Genomic DNA, 27,649 nt, shown 5'->3' on the forward strand with positions numbered 1-27,649 from the left:
TACATGAAACTGTTTACAATACAACATTTAAAACGAGATATTTTATAAAATATATTCGAGGTATATGCTGCTTCATACACAGTTTTTGAGTTCTTGACAAAGCCATTTACTAATTATATCTTGATAATTACTCATCCATGCTATATTTCCTCTTATACTTTCCAAGGCTTGTTCTCGTGCTCTTTCTCCTGCACCAGCATCCGGATATAGTTTGAAAAATGTCTCAACCTAAAATACAGGAACATATGAAAATGAACTGATGCAGTTGCATATATATATATATATATAAAAAAAAATCAAACATGTTGACTGACATTTTTTACTCATTTATATCAAGGGAGACAACCAAGTAAATATCTCTTTCAAAGGTAAAGAGAATAAACGGTAAAGTTATATAAAATGCATTTTAATAAAAGTAGATATATTAGAAGGAAAAGATTGATAAAGAAGTCAAGTGAGTACAGGTAAATAAATTAGAAGGAGTCGGCTTGACACTTGGTTTGTTGTTTCGAAATAACGTATAAGCGATTCCTGTCATCTATTTCAATGTTGCATGTACATTTATCTACCATAAAAGGAAGTCCCTGCTTTAGTCTTGTCCAATAATAATATTTAATTGAAGGTGAAACTATTTATTTTTAAACGTATATTATTGGGTTTTTTTTCTTCATTTATTGCGTTTTGAAAATAGTTCTATTTTCACAGTGATGTTTACAAACAAAATGAACACAGAATGTGGCAATGTGACACAGATGATGCCATATAACGTTTACAAAGGGACAATACTACAGAACGGTAAAAGTGACGCGACTTGAAATTCGAACTTGATCTGTTAATAGCTTAAAGCATTTTGTAAAAGTTTCATATTATTTGTTTGAGGCTAACTAAAGTTAGCGAACGGAAATTGGTTTCAGGACGTTCAGCAGACAAAAGTACAGACAGAACAAGGATAAACCTTAATTCCTCCTGTGTTACGGTTTGAGTATAAAAATATTAATTTACCTCTTTCAGATGAAACTCTGTATTGAAATATATTATAATCGATGGTATCAACCTTCCAAGTGACCTTGAGAACACTGTAAATCTGAAATATTCCATATAAATTCAAAATGACAACATTTAATTGAGATACATACTTTTGAAAAATTATGGATTCGATCGATATAGAATGAAATTCAAAACAGTGTGGCTGTGGCCATTGATTGACACATTAAATTCATCCATTGACTGGGACAATTTACGTGAACGTTTGTCTGTAACGACCACTGTTCACGACGTACCTACGATAGACATTTAAACTGTGGGGCCACCAAAGGTTTCTTAACGCCTTTAATTATAAAATAATTCGAAAAATTAATCAGGAATAACCTTTATGTTTTTATTTATATAATTGATATAAATCAAAACATCTTGCTATTTCTGATTAATTTTTCGAATTACTTTATTAAGGTGTTGAGAACCTTTGGTGACCCCATAGTTTAAGTGTCTTTAAAAAGTACTCAGTGAGCAGTGGTTCGTTACATACAAACGTTCACCTAAATTGTCCCAGTCAATGGATGAATTTAATGTGTCAATCAATGGCCACAGCCACACTGTTTTGAATTTCATTCTATATGAAAAGAGTTGACCATGAAGAGTTTCAAATGAATTAGTAAGACCAATTGAATTATGACTTTTAGTTAGTAATATGTTGTAAAATGAGCTGCGCCGGATAGAAATTGACATTAGGAAAAAAAATTAACAATACATCTTTTTAGATATTTTGGGTTGACAAAAAATCTCTGCAAGGTTTGTAACTTTTAGAAAATTGATTTGTTGTATAAAAAACTACAAAACGACCAAAATGCATCTTTTATTTCGTATTTCATATTCCAAAATCTTTCAAAGTCTTATAATTGGACGTGTATATGTGTTATCCGACGCAGCTTAATGTTAATTAAAACTCAATTACTTGTTAAAACATTTTTGATGTAATATTTCAAAACTTAGAAATTCATGATTGTTTTTTGGAAGCACGTTTTCGATATGCATTTAACTTGAATAAAAAAAGTCACGTAGATTCCTCCTAATAAATGATTACAACCAAGTATCAAATTACTTTTTCTAGATTGTTCTTCCGACCCCTTGTTTTAAAATTCATATATTACTCATTTTCAAACTACAAAGCCTAAAACTATATTAATTTAATGAATTCCTGGAAATATTTTCCTGAAAATGAAGCATTATTCGTGTTGATCCAGTCGCTAGACCTTAAACACGCAGACATGTATCCATGACTTACTCTAGTTTCTTTTGCGTTTATGTTCGGTCTTAATTATTACACATGATGTCATGGCGACTTTTGTTTGCTATCAACAAACACTTTGGGTAAATAGACAAAACTAACTGTATGTAACATTTTACTCGGTTACAGCATACAAGCCAATATCGAATCTATTTGAGGTTAAATGCCGTTGTAGTTTTATTTAAATGTGATTCACCATATTGCTGTAATATAATGCAAGAAAGAAACTTGATCGCTTATTCTGCTTTTTTAAAGCCATAATTTAAAAATAAAACTTTTTTTCAGTAAATGAAATCGTCCGTTTTAATTACCTTTGTACCAAATATTCCCAGTTTGATCTCACCCAGTCCCAAGCCAAACTTCTTCCAATGGGATTACGTGATATATAGGTTATAACACTAAAGAAATCTTGCGCTTTCACTTTGGATTCATCTTTAGCATATTCCAGATATCTACAAAAATAATAAAACAAACGACTGTATAATGCGATAGTTATCTACAATTGCCTGTTGTGTTTCATGGCGAATTTTTGAGAAATACAAGAAAAACGTAATATCCCAAAAACAAACAGATATATCCCGAGAAAAAGATTTTTAATGGTGTTATAGGTGTTATACTGCTTGAATTAGTGTAACAGCATACAATAGTAAATAAATTTGGTGTATTTACTGTCTTCTAATTGGTTAAAAGTATTAGTTTTATTTTCAATGTTGTCAATTTCTATGGCGACACGCCCACTCTGACGTTGTGTATTCATACGCCAACATGTGTGTACGTTGTTTTTGTTAAGATAAATAATATCAAAAGTTCTTTGAGCCTTGTTTTTGATAGAAATTTATTTATAATGAATGGCAATAATTTTTTTTGAATTTATTGACCCATAAAATTAATTTTTGACTCTTCACATTTTACATAATTCGCGGATTATTCAATGTGAAGATTCAAAAATTATTTTATGGGTCAATAAATTCAAAATAAATAATAGCCATTCATTAAATAAGGTTTAAGGCGTTCATAATTAATAAAAGTACACGCAATCTTCAGAAAATCGATTTTTATATCTTGTATGCAAATTCCTTGGGTTGCATTAATGACAGGACGATTGCCCGAATAATGACAGGACGGTTGACCGGATGAGATATTAATAGTCATAACGTGTTTGTTATTCGGTAGATTTTGTTAATATTTATAGATATTAAACTATATTTTATGAAAATAAATTAAAAAGTGAAAATAATTATTTTTGAGTAAAAAAGTTGACCAGTGGTATTCACACTCGCCAATATCCACTATATAAATATATATTCAACTGGTCGACAACGAGTGTTAATAATTATATCTCTTTTGTTTTACAATATTTGTTCATGAATATATTATATAAATATATTATACGAACATAAAATCTTGATAGCAAAAAAAACTGTTTTTCTAAAAAAAAAAAAAAAAAAAAAAAAAAAGAAGGTCATTCAATTAAATGTATTTGATATCTCAGGTGTGAAAACTTGACATGTTATTTGGCTTAATTGGTGATTACGACAAGTGTCAAATTAGATTAATTTAATTAAATATTAGTACTTCTATTGTGCCGTGGTAAACTCATGCAGCACAAACATGTCAGTATTCACCTCAAAAGCTTACAAAACCTTTAAACAGACTTATTAAGAAGGGATATAGTTACGATACTGTTGTCAGGTCATTAAAGATTGCATATTTTGGCTTAAATATTGATTCACTTATAGGGTCTTTGCATCGGAACTAAACACTTTTTTTTTTAAAACAGTTATTTGCATGACACGGGTTATGTTCTTCTCATATATTTTATGATAGTATGATACTAAACCCCTTACGGGAGGGATTGTGCCTGATATCATATTCATATGATGAAGACATAATCTTTCAATCAGTTTAATTGAGGTCTGGAGCTGGCATGTCAGTTAACTGCTAGTAGTCTGTTGTTATTTATGTATTATTGTCATTTTATTTATTTTCTTTTGTTACATCTTTTGACATCGGACTCGGACTTCTCTTGAACTGAATTTTAATGTGCGTATTGTTATGCGTTTACTTTTCTACATTGGCTAGAGGTATAGGGGGAGGGTTGAGATCTCATAAACATGTTTAACCCCGCCGCAATTTTGCGCCTGTCCCAAGTCAGGAGCCTTTGGCCTTTGTCAGTCTTGTATGATTTTTAATTTTAGTTTCTTGTGTATAATTCGGAGTTTAGTATGACGTGCATTATCACTGTACTAGTATACATATTTTTAGGGGCCAGCTGAAGGACACCTACGGGTGCGGGAATTCTCGCTACATTGAAGACCCATTGTTGGCCTTCGGCTGTTGTCTGCTCTATGGTCGGGTTGTTGTCGCTTTGACACATTCCCCATTTCCTTTCTCAATTTTACTCAAATCAACATTTTGGGCTCATTGATTTTATTGTCAAGTTTATATTTCGTATAATATATTTATTGGAATCTCACAGATTCATTAATTTCATGGATAGATATTATTAAAAAAAAAAGAAGAGATATTAACACTTGTGTCGATCAGGTCAAAATATTAAAAGCATAATATTGGCGAATGTTGATTACGTCCGGTCAACTTTTTTTGCAGAAATTTTTATTTTGAAGAACAAGCACCAAAATCGTAAATTACTTTTTATTTGCAAATGTTACTAAAATAATACCAAACCATTGTCTTCATATTTCTTTGATGAACAAAATTTGAGAAAATTTAGTATTTTGTATTAACAAGGGATTTGCATACGTAACAAGTCATACAAATCGAATTTTTGAAATGAAATTGCACTTTTATTGAATAAAAACGAGTAATTTAATATTCTTTAATATTGTTAAAAGTAATATATCACTATAAAAAGTAGCATAACACCATAAAAAGTATTTTTCTCGGGATATATCAGTTTGTTTTTGGGATATAATGTTTTTCTTGTATTTCGCGGGAAATCGTGGTACCGCTGAACATGTATCTGTTTAAATTTGATACTAGATAGACGTACATGTAAGTCATACTTTTGTTATAAGATGCTGAATAGTAACTTTAATGAATCATTGTAAAAAGCTGCAAACTTCGTCCTTTCGCACGTTCCAGCGTTATACCAACTTTCCACCTATTACCATACGTTTTTTTAATGTTCACGATCGTTTAGTTTTCTACCGGATACGATTGATAAATTGATGACGGAAGAAAATAAATAAAAAAAGAAAACAGGAAATGCCAAAAACACAGGATATTTTAACAGAACTCATTAATAACCAACACCCGATTCCTCAGAGAATATAAATTAGACGAACAATCAATGGCGAAAATAACCCAAAGAACAACACTTGTTCCACTAAACCCTTTCTAAAAAAAGATATTAATTATGTGTAAGTAGCTGGTTTCCATCCATTTGACGTCCATCGGATTGAGACTGGTTTTACAAATGTGCATACATGAACTTATAATTTACAATGATCTTAACCAACAGATCCAAGTTTTTTGGGATAAATAGCCTTTATATTATTTTCTTTGATGATGATTTTCCAAACACAAAAAAAACCCGAAATAATAACAATAGAATGTTCTTGACAACACCAGAACATGGTTTACCTTCTTAGTAGCCATACAGAGCGGGTACGAGACAACCCATACAGTAACTTAATCTGTTCTTGTGGAACAGTTTCTCTAGTGTATTTATCCCACATAAAGTTCCAATCTTCTTCTGAATCACTTCCTTGTATTCCATAATTATACACTAGAGAACGTAGATTTGGTGGAACACTGAAAATACAATAGTTATTTAGTTAAAATTCATTTCAAATGATATAAAAATATTTCTGTCTTATAAAAGTAATATTATCATTACAAGGGAACTGCTAAATAATTATAATATAGATAAATATGAAATATCATAATTATTTTGTGCATACATTTGAATTCATGTTATATCACACTTTTGCCTACCTTGCTCCGTTTTCTATCCAGTTTCTAAACTTTTCAGTTGCATTCCGTAAACAATGTTGGTCACCCAATCTGCATGCCAATTCAATTATATTAGATCTCATTAATCTGAAATAAATATCAAATATTGGAGTTAAAGTTATTTAATTCCTATTTGCTTCATATTTTGATATATTTTATCATTTTTAAATATTTTTTTTTCCATATATTCATATTACATTCATCTCAATATAGAAATTAGGCAAGGAAAAAAGTTTAAAAAATAAATTTTGGGACTCACTTTTCTAAATGGTTTCCATTGTCCTGCCATCCAATGGCGTCCATGACTGGTTTGACTTTTCTCAAAATATATATCTGAAATCAATTATTTTTTTTTAAATCAAGATTTTTTTCTACTTCTGTTATTTTGGAAGATATAGGCATAACTAGATACCATTGAGATGGGAGCCATCTCTGTGGGCCCCGCTGTCAATAACGTGGGGTAAATAAGTTGTATGGATAATCTGATATGAAGCATTATTTGAAGTTATTACATAGTCTCATGTGTGATAGGCTATACTTGATAACAAAATGAACAATAAGTCTGAAACATTATCATGATTTTTGTGTATTGTGCCAGATAGGCTAGACTTGATAACAATTTGTTAAGAACAACGAACGGATGGACAGACCTACGGACTGACCTTTGACCTAGGATGCATACATTATGACACATTCTCTGGTGTTGGTTAATATATATGTTAAGTTGAAAATGTTTGTCAGGTATAAAGTATGAAATAATAACAGCTGTCCTCTCAAAATATAGTGTGGATCAAATTTGTTAGCGATGGACAGATCAACAGACAGACAGACCTTTGACCTAGAAAGTTGTACATACATCATGACAAATCCTCTGGTGTTGGTTAAAATAGATGTCAAGTATAATATTTGAAATCACGGACACGATATTCACCACAGGACACGGGGTTGTCAACTGAAACCAAAGTTTTTGACCTTGACCTTTGACCTAGGAAGTTGTACATACATCATGACACACCCTCTGGTGTTGGTTAATAAATATGTTAAGTATTAAGTATAAAATCATTACGGCTATCTAGATATGGAGCGGACACGATCTTCACCACAGGACACAGGGTTGTCAACTGAAAACAAAGTTTTTTTTACCTTGACCTTTGACCTAGGAAGTTGTACATACATCATGACACGTCCTCTGGTGGTGGTTAATAAACATGTAAAGTATAAAGTATGAAATCATAATGGTTCTCTAGATATTGAGCGGACACAAAGTTAAAGTGTTACGGACGGACGGACGGACGGACGGACGGACAGACTGGTCACTATAGGGCGACCCGCCTAAAGGCGGGGCCCTAATGAGTATTTAAGATTTAAATAAGAATATCAAACAAAATAAATATAAGTTTAATATATCATATATATTACCGTGTTGTTTTCATTTTTTACATATTCAAATATCGTAATTTGACTATTACCGATACGAAGTAGGGTTTACACAAACATAAAGCAGTGTATTAAAGTATGAAGCATGCATAACTTTGCTTAACCTTTGAAAATATATCCAACAATTATATATAACATACCCTCATATTAGAATAGTCACCGCCTAACTCAAACATGTGAGTGATATAACTCAGGACTGAGTATGCACTTTCCCAAGGTAGATGTCCCATTTCTTTATTTAAAAACCGTGTTAGACCTAACGCCAAGTCATAACTGAGGTATCCTCCACGTGCTAAATTAAAGGCATCGTTGATTAATCCTGATTTTTCCACATCCCGCATAATCTAAAAACAAATACAAACCATCTTCAAAGTCAAACTAAAAAAAAAAACACAAATGAATGCAAACAAATTAAAGGACGGTAAAATTAGTTGGCAAGTCAAGTTATATTTCTGAGGTTTTTTTTTTGTCTACATGCAAAGTATAAGCATATACCTTAATTCATATGAGATTGAAAACAGAATTACGAAGATTGTATTTTTTACAACAACATTTGACGTGTAATTTAACTTGTTTGTGAAGATATATTTTCTCTTTTTAATTGCCCCTCGAACTACCTGTCAGTTATTTGTTTTATCTTAAGCCTCGATCACAACTTACCGGATAGCACGAACGGACGCCTTTAAATTTTCAGTATATCTTGTTCATCCGTTTTATCCGGTACGCTTCCGTTAGGTGTCCGTTTTATGCGGTACTCGTCCGTTGGATGTACGTTCGACATCCGTTCTGTTCGTTACGTTTCCGTTTCTCGTACGTTGCATATCCGGTGTGTGTCCGTTATGCATTCGTTACACGTCCGTTTTATTCGGTCAGTACATCAACGGACTCCTAACGGATAACAATTTTGTCAACGGACAACTTTTATTTTCATCCGTTAGGCGTCCGTTCGTGCTATCCGGTAAGGTGTGACCGAGGCTTTAGAAAGTTTCAGACGACAAGATATAGAATTAGAAAATGGCAAATAATTACACTAGGATTCATTTCGAGTTGATTTGCTATAGATTTCCATATGTTGTCGGGATACAATACTCTATAAAATCCAGTTTGATTAACATTGAATTTGATCCAACCATTTGTCAAGTTCGCTGGAACATCGAATGTTTTCTCTGAAACAAAAAAAAATCTTTTTTTTTTCATTTTTATACAAATTTTTAATCAACATATTTACTGAAACGAAATTTTGTTATATGGGCTGTTGTGTCAGTTACACCGACAATGAAGGCGAAATTCTGCACACATCAAAGTTTTTTCAGTTATGGTGCATTTTCAAATGTTCATGCATCTGCTAAACTATTCTGATATCTTAGTTGATTTTTCGGTTTTGACTGCTCTTCAACTTCGTCTTTGATATGACAGATGTTGTTTTGCTAATGTCAATTAATCAACCAATTAGTTGAATATTTGCTTAAATTCCAGTAGCAAATATATCATGTCTATTGTAAGACGTGATGAAATTAACAAAACATCCGGTAGACCTGCATTAGGTTAACCGCAGACAGCTTAGAATTCTTTCTACATGCAGTTTCCGATTTTACGTCCACAAACCAACAAAACGTCTCTTTTTTTTTAAACATCCTGCATTGTCAAACGGGCCTCCCTATAACGGTAGGTTAAACGCCAGATTTGAGACCTCATGGAGACTATAATTTAGTCATTCATTCAGTCTACCGTATTTGTCAAGTTTGATTTGAAAGTATAAAGTCATGTTCGATCAGTGAACTTGCAATCAACATACAAGACTGCTAGGCAAAAAAACTCCTGTCAGTTTTTTATCTAATGCTTACTTACGGCAAAGTTTTAAAAAGTAAAATCACAAAAATACTGAACTCCGAGGAAAACTCAATCGGAAAGTCCCAAAACAAATTAATCAAATACCAACACAACCATTTAGTCATTGTTGAAGGGCATAGACAACCGTTTAAAAGGCGATGTGAGGTATATGTCATGCAGTTAATCTGTCGCATACATGTATAGCTAGCACTTGCATACATGTACACATGTAATACCGGTCATTGGCCTTCTATTTAGATACATGTATTGTGACATAAAAACATGTACAGTTGTACACTTACCGTCGACTCTGTTCATCCACACGTTACCGTTATGTCCATCACTGGTCACGTAATCTAAGAAAACGTGCCACCTATATCTGTAACAAATATAGATGGTTTCAAAATATATAAACAGCTATTAAACAATGAGGCAATCAACATTTCACACATTATAACTTTTGAAATTTTAACTATATAGCAAATAGTTCCAACAACAAGACAGCTCAACTCCTGTTTAATAAAAAAAAAAATCATGCAGTAGACGATACAAGCGGCACGGAGGGAAAAGAAAGTTAAACGTAAATGTAGTCTTCTCTACAGAACATTATCATTACTGATTTTCTAAAGAAGATGATGGCTTGGTGTTTAACGTATAGCGGGAAATATTACATGCAAGTCAAGAAGAAGTAACTGGATACTGAGATTAAACATTACTGTTAAGTCTACAACTAAATCACTAGTTAAACACCGTTTTCTTTCGATGTTACAACACACATAAGTTGAAAACAAGCATTTCAGTGACACAATCACGATTTACAACAACTGTGTTACTATAAAGGTTACATTTTCTCAGCCGGCAAGTTAAACCTTACATGTTTTTTTCCTTTCATAAATTTCCTTCGTGTTTATGTTCAAATATTATTTATGTTTGTCTTGACGTGTAACCAAATCTCGACAAAGAGCATACACGATGAATGATATTTCATAAACACGTGGCGTAGCAATCGATGTTATATGTTTACCGTAAACAACTGAACTGAATCAAAACTTTAGTCTTTATTCCGCTAGGCAAAGCTTTACACAAAAGTGATTTCGAAGTTCTGTTTAAACACATTTTTTTTTTATTTGAAAACAGTTTTATGTTTGGTCGTCTTTGTGATTATCAACTTATGTTTACAACATCTTGCAATTTGCACGTCCCCCTTCGGAACAAGCACAAACTTTTGATAATCTGTTAATATAGTTGCTACTGCTAAAATAAATAAATAATATTCAAGTATAATAACCTGTAGTCCGATTCATTTTCATCATAAACAGTATTTATATCTGCAAGAAATCTTTTCTGTACAGCTTTCACAGTAGTTGTACCTCCAGTGCTAGATATGGTTATATTTATGTAAGGGAAACCCATCTGTCTAGTCCATGTGTCCATCATATTTTTAACCGTAAGCGAAGTGTCTACCTGTTAAAGCAATCTCAGTATTATAAAATTCGAAAAAATAACATAGATATTTTATATCTATGTTATTTTTTTATTTAAATCCGTCATTAGGTCCCAGACCACAATTATTTCGTAGTGCATTTCTTTTAGAATATAAATGAAAATAAAAAAAATCCCACCTCCGCTTTCTCAAAGAAACTTTTACAGTGTGTTGTACTACTTTTGGACAAATTATATCAAAATTATAGAAAACTTCATCGGCTCTAACTCAAAATATGGACAATTTTATGTTTAGGGCGTCTTGAAATCTTTTGACAGCTTCCGAAGTGCTAATTTTAAACTTTTTCAGCTGGACCAAATCACTTAGTCTACTTTTCTTTAAAATTCTGGACCCAAATTTCTTTACTGTGTAATTTCACCCCCTACTTGCAATTTGAGGCATTAAACATGGAGAAATAAATTTGAAAGGGGTATAAAAATTAATGGCAAGTAACCCACTGCTAACACTAGGGACTATATTTGTGAACAACGAAAATCAAGGGACGACAATTGTGGTCTCGGACCATTAAGTCAGTTACAATAAATATCTTGATGAAAAAATGTTTAAACATTACCAATATTTTATTTTTTTTATTCTGGTGGTAAAACAAGAAATGTAAAACAAATCTTAAGGTGGTACCCAACTTTTTGACTTTGACCCTTTGGAAAAAATATAAAGATTTCAAAAAACTTTAACCAACCACTTTCTCGGACAAAATTGGTTGGATATATAGCAGTTTGACAAACACTAATTTTGTTCAATGACATTCTTAATATTTCCTTACAACGGGATTAAAACCTTTAGCTGATTTAAGAGTTATCTCCCTGCAGTGTTAAGAACCACCTTAAATAAGATCGATTTGAGGAACACATGTTTTGCTATTTAAACGACTTATATATAAACTTACGTTACCGAGCTTTGCCCATAAGTCATCTGTTTTAGCGTTTGACCACTCAAAACCTTTTAAATATTTCTAAAAGAATGAATAAAACAACAACATATACATGAATAAAACATAATGCGATGCATAAAACAGAGTAAAACTGACGTACTTGCAAAAATTTATAGAAGAAAATTCCGCTGCTTAGCTTTCGCTATGAAAAAACAACATATTTCTGTATTAAATTATCGTCAATGTCATGTGAAGTAAAACAAACAGACACCTTTAAGTTTGTGAAAAAAAATAACTTCCAAAAACGACTCTGATGGAGGACAAATAGTTCAGTTTAGAACAGTTTTAACTTTTAGTTGATGTTCAAAAATTTTAAGCGTGAATGTTTGAACGTAGTGTTAAACATACGTGTACATACCCCGACGCCTTCAAAGAATCTTTCTCGTCCCATGACAGATTCCAACATGCGAATTACAGATGCTCCCTGATTAAAGATAAGGATAAAAAAGACTAAAAAAGCCAACTTTTAGTATGAACAAAGTGTAATAAAAAGAACATTTTTATAAATTTTAAGGAAGAATTGATACTTATTTATAGCATCCATATTAAATTTGCTTTTAAATATTTCCAAAATATTATGTATGATTTCGTTCTATGGTAGTGTGTTCACCATGGACAGGCTTTTGTCAGAGGTTTCGGCCATTGGAATATAATCGCTGTAGACCAAAATAAGGATGTGCGAATAAACAGATACATATATAGCTTTTAATTTCGGACACACCTTAAGCTAGTGTGTTTTATCATATCAAGTATAAATTGTTGAAATTGTTTTTCATTGTTGTAAAATTGGTCCTGTGTAATTCTTCAAGTGAGAGGTTTAGCGCTATAAAACCAGGTCCAATCCACCATTTTCCACATTTGGAAATTCGTGTACCAAGTCAGGAATATGACAGTTGTCCATTCGTTTGATGTGTTTTGTCATTTGATTTCGCCATTTGATAAGGGACTCTCCGATTGAATTTTCCTTGGAGTAAAGTATTTTTGTGATTTTACTTTTTTCTTCAATCAACAGTTGCTTGTAGAAATCCATGGGTCTATGATGAGTGTTTTTTTTATCAAGTAGGATAAACGGTATACTGTAGTCCCATCTTAAGAACAGATGAGTAAAGACATTAACCTATGTTTTATATTTTGATTTATTATTTGTTTGGTGCTGTTTGGTTTTTTTTTGCGGCAATTTATAGCATTATTAAGTCCAATTTCATTGACTGCAATTTTGTATTGTGCGCTTTATGGTCGGTTTGTGGAAAAAAATGTTAACAGGATAATATGTTCTTTAAATACTTGTTTAATTAGATCTCCCTAGAAACAAAAGGGAAAATAAGTCTTTTGGACTCAGATCATATTTACAAGTAAAAGTGTTAGATCTGGTAAGCAAAATACTTACCTTGCTGTATGATATACTATCAAACACTTCATTTATCTGGTTGGGATTTTGTACGTTTACGATAATTGGATGAGATGATACTTTAGAATCTGTTGTCATTACTGGTAAGGCATCCTCTGTTGAAAATTGTTCCATCTGAAAATGAATAAATGGATATGCTTTTATTTGGATAAACTTATTGAGTGATAAAAGAAAAAAAAAGTATAGAAAATACATTAATCACTTATATAATATATATAAGAATAATCTATTATTACACATACTATACAGAAAAAGTAAAATAACAAAAATACTGAACTCCTAGGAAAATACAAAAAGGACTGTACTACTGGTATAATAATTGTAAAACCCAAATTGGTGTTTCGGGTCTACACTAAGATATTATGGTTAATGCAAAAGGATAGATCACAATAATTTTTATGGTATTTTTGCAGTTTTGATCTTATTCTATTGTAAAGCATGACATCGTGATGTAAATTTTTATAATATATTAAGTCATCTTAACCTGTTTAGTATTATTTCCTGATGGAAATATATTTGGGATACGACGGATGGTAGTCATTCGCTTCCACGATTTTATAAGTAGTTCTCTGGACAGATAAACTCGTAAGTCATTTTAAACTGCTAATTGTATGATTTCATAGGCCGCTATTTTAGTCTTACCATATCCCATGATGGTCTGAATGAATCCACACCTATATACTCCATAAAGCTGGCAAAGCCTTCGTTTAACCAGAGATCGTCCCACCAGTCCATCGTCACAATATTTCCAAACCACTGTAAAGGAATAAAGACAATGCATGTACTTGTAACTAGCAAAAATACATTTAAAGTATACTAATGTTAATGCACCAGATTTATGTCTCTTCAATGACGCCAAAATATTTAAAAGTCCAAATCTCATTCGGCTGTTGTCTGCGCTTTGGTCGGGTTGTTGTCTCTTGAACACATTCCCCATTTCCATTCTCAATTTTATAATTATAACACTTTTTGAAAACCAACCTGATGTGATATCTCGTGGGCAATAACGACAGCTACTCTCTGTAAATTTGCTGATGATGCTTCATTCGGATCGTACAACATATTAACTTCTCTGTATGTTATAAGTCCCCAATGTTCCATGGCCCCAGATACAAAGTTTGGGATACCAATCATATCTAAAAAATAAATATAGCGCCAATAAACAAAGTTTACAATTTGAGAAAAATAAATCTTCCTACTTTGCTCATAACTTGGCGTTCGTCGTCGTCGTTAACTTTTTACATGTTTAAGTCTTCCAAGGAATGGAACCAAACATTGCACCAATATTCCTATTGAGATGTTGACAAAGTGATGTTACTTTGAAGCTGATCCATGATCCAAGATGGCAACCAGTAGGGGACCTTGTTTAACATAGTAACTTATGGACAATACATACAAATGTCTTCTTTTAGAGAATCACTGAAATGAATTGAAATGAAACAAAACATGACAATATTGCTCCGTATGAGTTGTGACTAAGTGTTGTAACTTTGTAGGTGATCATTTGTTCAAGATGACCACCAGAAGTATGTAATAATACCGTATGTCGTTAATCGAAAAGATACTGGACTACGGACATAATAAACTCATCATCAAACTAAACTTCCACTGATTGATAATAAAAAAAAAAACATCAAGTTTAATAGTTTATCTTGTTCGTACTGAATATGCAGGAAATATTTGCCACTGGAAATAAGTAAGCAACAATCAATCCATTATCATGTTTGTTGGAATCAGAATATATAGTTAGCTACAAACCTTGTTTTGGTAAAGGATAAGGAACTCCGAACAAATCTTCGTAAAGTTCCATTGTATGAACAGCAATATCTAATGCAAACTTAGTCTGATTGACTCTATCAGGAGTAGCATATGTCCGTACCTAAAATAAAATAGAATTATCCCGCTTTGATATATAGTAGACTGAAGAAATTTTAATCTGACAAAGCAAAGCCCATACTGCAAAATCCGCTATAAAAGGCAACGAAGTGACAAATGTAAAACAATCCAAACGAGAATATTTATATTTTCATATATTTCATTTATGTCAGAACAAGGACATGTACACATTAAATGGTAAAATTTAGATATTCAGCGCTAATTTAGAACCCTTATCACGCTATTTAATAATGCATCATGGTATATAAAACTACCTTCATAGAAGAATTAGTGTGCTATCTGCAGTTTTGAAGTCTAGAAACATTCGCTATTTTCAAAGAATTTAGGATTGAACGTCGTTTGTTATAATGCTCACAATTTAAATATTCTTCTGCAGATGCAAAGCAGTTGTAGAATTACAACAATAATTGAACAAACAATGGTCTCCGATATGTTGCAGCGCGGGAAGTATATAATACAGCCATGTGTCCGAATGAAGCGTTTAATATAATGCATCGAACAGGCATAGTTCCACGCGCTCCAGCACATGTATATGAATGTTAATTGACCTTGGCGGCTCTATAGGTGGTTTGTTGAATGCAAATTTCTCTCTCATCTCAAACATTAAAAGTAGCAGACGAAATTTACATGCTTTGCATTCCGATCTATCAACTCCGAAAAACATTACTAGCAAATATTTATTCAAGCTTGTCCCTATTGTCCATGGAAAACAACTACATGTATCAATCGAAATGAAATTAATATTTATAAACACTCCAGCAGAATGGAAATTTAAAGCGATATATCGCCCAGTTGATGTTCATATAAGCCTGTATTTTTCCTCTTGGATATCTTTGCGTAGCTGCTTACAATGAAGCTCCTTAACCAAGGCTTTTATAATTTAACTTTTGAAATCATCTCTTCATTATCACTTAGTGAACCGTTACAGAAAGTCTTAATTACAATTGACCATTTGTTGCATTTGGCGACTTATCACTTGGACTAAATCGGACTATAATACTCTACACAAAATGGACAAATTCCAGCCAGATATACTATCAAGTAATAATAAGATATGGTCAATTATCGTTTAGAATCGGACGTTGTTGGTTAAGACTGTCGAAAACATTTTAGAAAACAAATGTTACCATGCCTCACAACTGATAAGGGTCAAAAACATACTTTTAGAAGTGGGAAAATATAAGGTATGTGGAGAAAATCGACAATTTGGAAATCGTAGGATGTGTCGTTTATATCATACTACTGTTCAGTTTAGGTATATAGATCAAGAGAAGTTTAGACTACAAGTTTTCAGTGTTTTAAATGCAAACTTTGTGAAATTAAACTAATAATAATTTTTAATGTGACTACCCACATTTTTCGCATAACAAGGGTTTGTTAAACCTGCAGCTTATCGTGATTTACATACTAATGTAACGGTGTGCTTAAATCCACTTGATGTTTACTATTAAATTCGTGTCTTGTCGACCTTCTTCTCTAAGTGCTGGAGGAAGTTATAATAATTACCTTGACGCCATGTTTGGTTGTGTTCTCCAGATGATCAAAATCACATACAATAAAGCACACTAAATATGTACTCATTTTCACAGAGACTTCGAAATCAGTTTTCATTAACGAGTTGTCTTCGGACCATGGAGCAGTTTTCTACAAATGAGTAATGATATAACATAATGGATATGTATATAGCATGTATTGCGTTTTTCGAACTAATTGCGATTTTATTATGTATAAAGTCTACTTTATATCAGTGTTTGCGTGCTTGGTTTGTGTAGCCGTAGATTTAGCACCCTGACACTTTACTTTTAAGTGTATATTGTTCTACAATTTTAAAAGTATATGTGACTATGTCCTCTGCAATATTGTTAATATCTAATGAATATGGTTTTCTGCAATGACTTTATTATTGTTTACTTGTGCATGTGCCTTGTGTATTCCCACTTTCAAAGATATTATGGACACTGTAAAATATCTGATTTATTTTGTAGGGTACTATAATGTTTTGTTTTGGTTTTTTTTTTATCTTGCACACGGTTTATAATATGTATTTGGTTATAATTGGTTTTATAGGTTCATACTAACGCATTTATTGAGGTTAAGATATAACTTCCAAATATTACTGTCAGTTTTAATATTAACAGAACTTAAAATATTTGAAAATTCCATATGGAATAAATGGCTCTTACGAATACAAACACGAGCACGTTATTCTAGAGAACGCCTTTTGTTTTTCTGTTTAAACTAATGCTTTTGTATTAGAATTTAGAATTAATTGCATAACAGTGTGGTTGACAGTAAAACGTTTGTAGGTTGTAACTTGTTTGTCAACGGCTATGATTTTATGCTCACCCAGTCTGTCGGAGGCCTTCCAGTGGGTATTGAAATATTCACTTGTTACACATACATAAAATGAAACTTTCTTTTTACAAAGCTTGAAAGGAATTTGTTTTAAATATTTATTATAATCATCACATACAACCGTGTCATTTATAAGAATAATAATGTTCAGAGATGATATTATTTAATAATAATAAAAAAAAATTAGGTTTATCCATTGTAAAAAAAACTATTAAGTTGATGGGGTTAATTCACAAAATATCTCATTGATTAAGAGCACAACTACTTCTACGGTGTGATCATTTAAGAATGGCCTACTATTTATTCAATGCGTATACATGTGGGTTTTGTTTGTGAAGAGTTCTGGATAATTAAAAAATCATTTGATTTCTTTGTTTAATACCATAAAACGATTCATTCTTTCAGATATTTGTCACTTTGCCTTATCTTCAAGTCCAACACAATTTCTCACGTTTCTTACAAAACTTATATTCTTGAGATGTATTCTTTTGTTGAAAAAAAGATGTATAGATATAGATAGATATAGGAAGATGTGGTATGAGTGCCAATGAGACAACTCTCCTCCCAAGTAATAATTCATAAAAGTAAACCATTATAGGTCAAGGTACGACCTGCAACACGGAGCCTTGGCTCACACCGAACAGCAAGTTATAGAGGGCCCCAAAACTACTAGTGTAAAACCATTCAAACGGGAAAACCAACGAGAAAAGAAAAACACATATGAACTACATAAACAGACGACATCATGCATTGTAACTTTTAAAGCCAATTAAGTAAAAAAAATAATCTGAAAGAACGTGCGATATCATATTAGGAAAATTGATGGTCAAACCATAACAAAAAATCAAGTAAAGAATTTTAAGTATTCAACCTTTATAGCTTGCTGTTCGGTGTGAGCCAAGACTCCGTGTTGAAGGCCATTCTTATTTATTTTCAAATTACAAAGGTTATTCCTGATTAGTATTTTTAATTATTTTATTTAGGCGTTTAGAACCTTTGGTGACCTCACAGTTTAAATTTCTATGATAAGTACGTCGTGAGCAGTGGGCATTACAGACGAACGTTCACCTAATTTTCCCCAGTCAATGAATGGCCATAGCTACACTGTTATGAATTTCATTCTATTGTGTAAAAAATAATGTTTTATAAATAACAGTCAAGCATGAAAATTATGCCAGGGAATTGTGCTAATGAATAAATAACACAGAGACTTTAAGTAATAAGCTATTATGGTTCACATATGTTTTACAAATTGCGACTTGGATGGAGAGTTGTCTCATTGGCACTCATATCACATCTTCTTATATCTATTGGGTAGAAATCTGTACCAAGCCAATCTTGTTTCTTAGCGATCAAGTTAGTATGAAATTCAAAACAGTGTAGCTGTGGCCATTGATTGACACATTAAAATCATTCATTGACTGGGACAATTTAGGTGAACGTTTGTATGTAACGACCAATGCTCACTATGTACTTTTTAAAGACACTTAAACTATGGGGTCACCAAAGGTTCTCAACACCTAAATAAAGTAATTCGAAAAATTAATCAGAAATAACACGATATTTTGATTTATATCAATTATATAAATCAAAACACAAAGGTTATTCCTGATTAATTTTTCGAATTATTTTATAATTAAAGGCGTTAAGAAACCTTTGTTGACCCCACAGTTTAAATGTCTATCGTAGGTACGTCATGAACAGTGGTTGTTACAGACAAACGTTCACGTAAATTGTCCCAGTCAATGGATGATTTTGATGGGTCAATCAATGGCCACAGCTACACTGTTTTGAATTTCATACTATACTATTGTTATGACTGTAAGAAACAAATAGAGTACATGTAAGATGCATTTCGGGCCCTACCAGAAAGGTTTGAATTCTACAAGACAGGTTTGAAAGATCTATATAGTCTTTTCTGCGAACCAACTACACTGTAAAATTGAATCATCACATCACATCACAAAGATTTTCAGTATTAAGATATGAAACACAATTTTGTTAAAAGTAAGTTAGTCCCCTTAACAAACATGCGGTTCTATAAATTTTACTTTCAGAAACACATATAGTACATGTAATATAAATGACTTACTTCCTCCGGCATGTTTGATAAAGCTATGTATTCATTCTTGTGAACCAAATGTACTGTAAAATTGGCTTTTATGTTAGGTTCATCAAAGCATGGGAATGCTCTGCGTGCACTGACTGGTTCAAACTTAGATGATACCATATATCTACAAAACATAGCGGTTGATCGATCAGTCGGAACTCAGTTTCAAATGATTGACAGATATTTGTTTTCCTTGAACTGTTTTTATTGTAACATGTAAAAGCATGCGTAAAAATGAAATTCTATTTTTTTACAGGGATCTCTTTTATTACACACATACCAGTATCAACTTTCAGGTTCATAAAGCATCAACTCATTTAAACAGATATTGCATTTCTCTTGCGTCTTTCATCGGCAAATAAGAAACCCTATAGTCTTGCTAGAACATTGATTTCCGCACTATAAACATATCTGTTTCTTTTTCAGAGAGGATTGTAACAGAGGTGTCATTACCATGATACATGCATAACAAGCAGCTATTTTTAAAGTACTACATTCATTTGCAGGTTAACTTATTGAAAATGTGCAGCATTTAGTTCCTATTGGTTGAGTTTTCGGCTCTCCATTGACACTATTTGCGAAACGATGATAGTCCATCGGAATGGGACGATAAATAGCTGACCCGGGTTAAGAGAGAGTCATATCTCTTGCACGATAAAGACACCCTTGTCCATTTCGAAAAAGAGCAGGCTAAAGCCGCTTCAAGGCAGCACTCGCACCAAAGTGATTAATATAAGTTGCAAAACTTGTTTCCAAATTCACTATGAATAACTATGTTTAAACTAATACACGGTTGACATGGTTTCTGTTACTATTTTATTACGTATTGTATTGAGTGTTTATACCTTTACTATATTAATAATTATTTATATTCTTGCACCTCAGTGTCTTTTTTCAAGATGACATATAGACATAACAAACAAATATGTTTTGTCATAGAAGTCTTACATTGCGTCAATGTTAATTCAAGGGTTGGTAAAATAATAGATGTAGCAAGGCATGATAGCTTGCAAAATATATCAAGAAGTCTTGATTTTATCAAAGATTCAGGATTAAGTTCTTATTGTGCTACTTGTACGGTAGAATCAAAGCAAGTTCACACATTCGGTTAGCACGAGTTAGAAAGACACTCACAACCAAAACTAACAAGAATGTGTCCTCAGTACACGAATGCCCCACTCGCACTATCATTTTCCATGTTCAGTGGACCGTGAAATTGGGGTAAAAACTCTAATTTGGCATTAAAATTAGAAAGATCATATCATAGGGAACATGTGTACTAAGTTTGAAGTCGATTTCGACTTCATCAAAAACTACCTTGACCAACAACTTTAACCTGGAGCGGGGCAGACGGACGAACAGACCGACAGACAGACAGACGGACGGACGAACGGACGCACAGACCAGAAAACATAAAAATAAAATTGGGCTTAAAATGCGGGATTCACAAACATTTACACGCCTTAGGCCAGAACATACGAAAGCTATGAATATTCAAAAGAACTTTCGATTTCATATAAAAACATTCTAAGTATTAAAATTACAAAACTGTAGTATTTTTAACAAGTTTACTGAATTTGTACATTTACCAAAAATTCACTCTTCTATAATTTGTTTGTTTTATCTAAGTTAAGTTACTGTCAAGTTTGATTTTCTTTATGTTTGCAAAGAACAAAACAATGTAACAAAGTTCATAATAAATGCACTGTACTGAAAACGTTTAAACGAGTTTTGATCGTGCTAAATAATATAAGTCAAGTTTAAATAGAAAAATTTGAATAACAAATGTATTCATGTGTCATTTCTCAATACAAATACTGATAGGAAGATGAATATATAACATACTATAATCTTTAAGCAATAATTCAACTGTTTATTTCTATTCTCATTAATGCGGACTGAAGGGTTATTAAATGCAATAAATCTTCAAAAATGCAATTTTCTTAACAGAAGTATATCATGTTTACGACATATCCACCCAGCACAAAAAATATTTGCCATCAAATGTGACAAATACTAGGTACACAGGTCAAGGCAGACGAACGATTTATTTTTCCAATGCTTGGTAACATGATCATGCTTGTTGTACGTCTTAACTGCCGAGCAATCTAGATCGAGACAACAAGTTAAACCAGGAAGTTTAACTGTAAAGGTCATGTTAGGACTTTTTGCCTGTAGTAGTTTTGTTTGTTTTAAAATATTATTGATACGATTGTATATTTCGGTTCCATGCATTTTTTTCGTTGAAATCATTACATTTTAAAACATGTCACAATGGATACATTTTGACGGAAATGGTGTTAGCAGCACTAGGATGACAAAACATTTTTTTATAGCAAAATATCTTTTAAAAAAATTATGTTGTTCGTAATATTTTTAACTTGTATCTTAATTTCATTTCTCTTTAGCAAGATTACCTGTCTTGAATGTTCACTGATTTTTTTGTGGTAAACGAATTATATATTTCCCTAAAAAGAAACTGTTTACCAACGGTTTTTAGTTCTTACATTATTAGAGGAACAATGTGTCCACATGTGAACTTTTTGTCTGCTTAAGTGGAATAATGTTAATAAGACCGAATCTATCAGTCAATGCGTGTCCCTTTTATAATCTCCTCTGTCTTCGCCTCATTCTGTGTGGGCCTGTCTCAAGTCGGATGGTTGTCGTTGGTCTCTGTCTGTCATATTTTATTTTTGCATTTAATTATTGTTTTGTACATAAAACAGGTCGGGTTTTTCTATCGTTGTTTTGTTGCACCTATTGTCATGTCGGGCATTCGTTAGCTTCCTATATGGTTGAGGGTTTGTTCGTTGGTTGATGTCTTACATCTACGTCATTTGGCCTCTGGTTGATAGAATATTAGAGTATACATTACATTTCCAGCCATTTTCAGATTTGAACGTTTACCTTACGAATTCAACAGTTTTAGCAAAAAGGAAACTAACTCTTTGGTTGCCAAATTTCTAAGATGATTTGACATATGATGTGTTGCGTTTCTTATGGCACTCAGTATTTTTCAAACAGGACACAACTAAACGATTATTAATTGCATGTGTCGGGAGGTTTATTGCATGTTATATATATATATAAAGGCATGTCATGTAAAGTGCTTGTACAAATTCAATATAGTTTTACATGAACAACTTGCAAACTTGTAGGTTTATATTCATATGGTTTACAGAAAAACTGCAAGCATTTCTATTATACATGTTTGTGATTTTAACTGCGTAGTAAAACATCGGTATAGTATCCAAAAAAGTTGAAATATGAGTTTTAAGTAACGCAATTGAAATGTGATAATGTAAAAACACGTTTGATTTTAAAGTCAAGGGCATCAAAATAAGAGTTGTTTGTTATAAAAGAACAAACTTATTTTTAACTTTATTGGTTATAAATTTAAATACATCGATTTAAATGTAGTATTTAGTTCATAAAGTACGGTGTGTGCCAAAATTGTAAAGTAAGACTATACGAAACTCTTCTTCCATTAGAGATTGCTTATATCTCTTGTATTCTAATAACCAGTCCTTCGCAATCTGCGACGAGAATTGAATTGACAATTTTCGTAACCGATTTTTGCGATACTTATCGTATTTGTATGGTGTACCTGCTTTTTATGACTTAGAATGAATCAGGGAAATTTCTATTATGCACTTTGTGTAAAATGAACACATGAAATTAACAGCCAAGAAACCCTTCCCACAAGCAACTGAAATTCGAAATGTTATAATTTAGTAATTATATTTTTAGAAATTCATAAATGTAACATTATCTAAAACAGAATGACCACATTACGTAGATGTATGAGAAAACACGCGACCTTGATTTTAAACAAAACATGTTACACAAAAAAAATAAGACCTTGTTAAACCAAAGACAACCACAAATCTTCAACAGCTCCTCATAGCCCGGTTTTTCTATGTTCCCCAAACCGCCTGGCTGCAGGGGCCAACTTTCCAAACATAACAAATATATTGTCAATAATATCAGGCAACTTTGTGGTGTCAATAGAAAACTAATATTTTAGAATCAAATATGATTTTTCCACTTCTGATGAAAAAATAAGGTATCTTCATTTGTGAAATAAAATATTGAAATCTAGAATAAAAAAATATTGTAAAAAGCTGTATTACTATTGAGACGAAGAAAAGGCGTGTACTTGGGACATTGTCAGTACCAACTGGAATAAAACCCCATTACGACAACACGACACGTAAAGAACAGCATACAAGAAAGCAAAGTGATGTTACAATGAACCAATTTTCATAATTTTGATTTCTGTCATGGATGTAAATCCTTTCTTTCATTTACTTAAACTTATTAATATCAACACCGGTTTTAGTTGGATTCGTGTTGCTCAGACTTTAGTTGGATTCGTGTTGCTCAGACTTTAGTTGGATTCGTGTTGCTCAGACTTCAGGTGGATTCGTGCTGCTCAGACTTTAGTTGGATTCGTGCTGCTCAGACTTTAGTTGGATTCGTGTTGCTCAGACTTTAGTTGGATTCGTGCTGCTCAGACTTTAGTTTTCTCTGTTGTGTTTTGTGTACTGATGATTGTCTTTTTTGTCTTATTCTTTAAATGCGTTGTCAGTTTATGTGTTTGAATGTTCCTTCGGTATCTTTTGTTTCTAATTTACAAATATAAAAGTAATTTTGCCTAATATTTTGTTATCTATATAAAAAATTGAGGCAACACTCTACCAGAGACCAAATGACTGTTTAAAAGATAACAACTACTAGTATTATAGGTTAAGGTACGACCTTCAACAATGACCATATCGTTAGGAAAGCTTTCAAAGGCCCCGACAAATGTCAAACTTTTTAAACCAGAAAACTAACGGCCTTATTTTATGTTGTGTTTGCGGACTGTTTGCAATTTTTTGTATTTTGCCATGGAGTTGATGAGATGTCCCTTTTGTATCTTTTGCTACTTTTTATTGTTTTGTTTCTCTACTTAGGTGTCGTCATAAACAAAATTTGTAACACCGAAACATTAAATCTAGAATTAACTTCCTGGGAACTGTATAGACTTTTGACCTGTCCCATGTCAGGAGCCTCTGGTCTTTGTTAGTCTTGTAGGAATTTTAATTTTAGTTTCAATTATATATTTCGGAATTAAGTATGACGTCCAGTATCACTGAATTAGTATAAGTATACATTTTTGTTTAGGGACCAGCTGAAGCACGCATCCGGGTGCGCGATTTGCTCGCTGTATTGAAGACCCATTGGTGGCTTTCGGCTGATTTCGGTCGGATTGTTGTCTCTTTGACACATTTCCCATTTCCATTCTCAATTTTATTCCCATTAGTTATATTAGAGATGAGAATAAAGGTAATACAATGCTTATTGTCATTTATATAATAAAAGACGTTTTGTTTGCAATAAGACAGTGCAAAAATGCCATAGTATATACAGAGGCATGCAAGTACTAATTGCTGATGACTTTACTGAATAAGATGTCTGTTAATTAAACTTGCACACAACCATGCAAACGAAATTACTATACTTGAATATAATGGGTAAAACGTTAACGATTATTAACTACAGGGTAAATGAGGTGTTACAGGGAGAAAGAGAGTTCAACATGGTTTTATATACAATTGTATCTATATCTATATATTATTAGAGTTATTTTGGTAAACAATAACTCATATACGTATTGACAATATCGGACATCTCAATTATATAATTAGAAAATGAGAACCGGTATAATGCCAAAATTTAGGATTACATATCAACACGTATTCCTTCTATACTTTAAGAAAGGATACGGGAAGCATTTGTATTGTATGGACAACTTCGATAGTACTAACCATTTATTATTCGATTATTGCACACAAATGATTGACTATAACAAATGATTGACCTTAACACGTAAGTATAGTATAGGTCAAAGTTTGAGCTACTTATGGAGCATTTCGAAAATCTGAAGAATCATATCAGCCACAGTTCAGATAACTTTCATTATTTGATAATAAACTGACATATGTTTGAACTGTACTTGATACACTCAAATAAGAAGGGTCAATTTCCGCCGTCATGATTTCTCTCCAGCTCTACAGCTCCAAAATCTGAAAGTTGTCAATCACTACAGGTAAATGAAAATTGAACTTGAGGCTTTATCATACATTTATATGTATTAAAAAAAAATAACATTATCAAAATTTCGTAAAAATAACCCCAAAGTTATTTGGCGTTAAATATTTCTGTTAAAGGTTGTAAGGAATTTTGATACAAAATAACAAATTATAAAATTGACAATGGAAACAGGGAGAGACAACAACCGCGACCAAAGAGCACAAAATATCCAATGCCACTAATGGGTCTTCTTCACAGCGAGAAAATCCCGCTAACCCGCAGGTGGGCTTTACTGGTTTGAACAATTATGTATACGGGTTCATCAAAAATGAATAAATGAACCAACATGCCCCCCCCCCCCCCTTTCTAGCCAAAGAGAAAATGTTTGCACCAAAACCCATCATAACAAAAATTGTTTTTATTTGGAAAACAATGTATAATTACTTCAAACCAAGTTAAATTGTGGTTAATAATGTCCTTCTTACAAATTTGTAGGAATACTAGAAGTTACTAAAAAAATTGTCAAAATTTATCATTGCGGTTCGAGCTGTTCAAGGGTATGTAATTTAATATTCTGATTAAATTTATCGTTTATATTGTAAAAAACATGGAATTATAATATTGTTATTTAACGTGAAGATTGAAAGCTTTTTTGTTTGAAAAAAAAATAGGATAAAAAGGCAAGTGTCTTTTAACATTGTTTTACGAACCAATCCTTCTTTAATAATCTGTATGCTATAATAAAGAGAAGCGTACCTTGTTAGGTTTGTTATAGAATTGACATAACTGCTTTTGTAGAATCCAACAATAGCACGCGTCAAAGATCCATCAAATTGAAGATCAAGAAAAACTGTTATTCCTGCTTGGAGTGGAGATTCGGTTTCAATGATCCAAAACTGATTCTCTTCATAATTACGGAGTGGTTTTATTTTGATCTCCTTATCATTTGAATCTCTTAACATTGTTTTTGTCATATTTAAATATAAATAGTGTATAAGAATATATGACGTTGTTCTATGTACCATTATTTCTATTGTTTCGTTTCCATAGAACGAACTTTGGTTACCATAAAAATCCGGATATAGTGTGATATCATAATGGATTGGAAGCACATCCCTTGAAAGTCGTAGATTTTTCCAAGGTTCCGTTAACGATAGTGTCGTTATTGGTGTTGGCACCACTGTTGTTAAAGCAGATCCAGTACTTGTGGATATTTTATCTCCTTGATTTCCACCAGAATCTCCGATTATATTTTTGTTCTCATCACATTTAGGCATGAAATGCCAAACAAGTACTCCTACTGCTATTGGAATAGCTATAAACAAAAAGCCAACAAAATAAACCATCCGTTTGTTCACTGCATATTTTTTATACGATTTTGCCTCCATTTTCACACAAAATTGATAAAAGATACTTTTAAAAGTTGTAAAATAGCACTAATTCGGACCACAACATTTACATTATGTGTAAAAGATGAAAATTTGACAGATCCCGGATATAAGTATATACTATTACAAACGAAGCATGTCTAGATTATGAAAACGGTCATTAACAATCATCCTGACGATCTACAGATATATACAATGATAAGTACACTGGATAACTCTGTTGTAGTGATATACAGGTAGAAGTGCCCTGGATAATTATCAGGTAATTCAGTGTGACGTCAATTTATGTTCACAGTACTATATAACATGCGTTAAATTTTTAAATATTAAATTTTACAACAACAACAAAACAAGCGTTATTTTTTTAAACACAAATTTTAAAAAAATTAAAAAGCGTTATATTTTGAAATACTAACTTTAAAAAAATATATCTGCATATTTCACAGCGTA

The 27,649-nt window shown here is 32.3% G+C and overlaps 1 protein-coding gene across 1 annotated transcript; it reads right to left on the minus strand.

Moving 5' to 3' along the window:
* On the minus strand, positions 1-27,431 carry LOC139488077 (glutamyl aminopeptidase-like). Its single transcript, XM_071273423.1, has 19 exons — positions 26,568-27,431; positions 19,716-19,857; positions 16,775-16,912; positions 15,131-15,251; positions 14,354-14,508; positions 14,015-14,128; positions 13,352-13,486; positions 12,323-12,388; positions 11,920-11,985; positions 10,818-10,993; positions 9,832-9,908; positions 8,729-8,865; positions 7,840-8,043; positions 6,522-6,595; positions 6,245-6,349; positions 5,891-6,061; positions 2,596-2,736; positions 1,003-1,084; positions 1-228 (listed from the first exon to the last, which is right to left on the minus strand). The coding sequence occupies exons 1-19, from the start codon at positions 27,197-27,199 to the stop codon at positions 73-75; spliced, it is 2,892 nt and encodes a 963-aa protein (XP_071129524.1). The 5' UTR covers positions 27,200-27,431; the 3' UTR covers positions 1-72.
* Between the last annotated feature and the right edge of the window lie 218 nt (positions 27,432-27,649).

This window comes from Mytilus edulis, chromosome 9 (assembly GCF_963676685.1).
Source record: "Mytilus edulis chromosome 9, xbMytEdul2.2, whole genome shotgun sequence".
In the NCBI taxonomy this organism is placed as follows: domain Eukaryota; kingdom Metazoa; phylum Mollusca; class Bivalvia; order Mytilida; family Mytilidae; genus Mytilus; species Mytilus edulis.

Bases quoted from the DNA above. Each gene is read 5' to 3' on its own strand.
- LOC139488077 (XM_071273423.1), bottom strand. From the start codon at position 27,199: ATGGAGGCAAAATCGTATAAAAAATATGCAGTGAACAAACGGATGGTT. The intron at 14,509-15,130 runs GTTTGTAGCTAA...TTTATTTTTTAG, and splicing joins TTATCCTTTACCAAAACAAG to ATATGATTGGTATCCCAAAC. The intron at 6,596-7,839 runs GTATGTTATATA...AATTGATTTCAG, and splicing joins GTGACTATTCTAATATGAGG to ATATATATTTTGAGAAAAGT.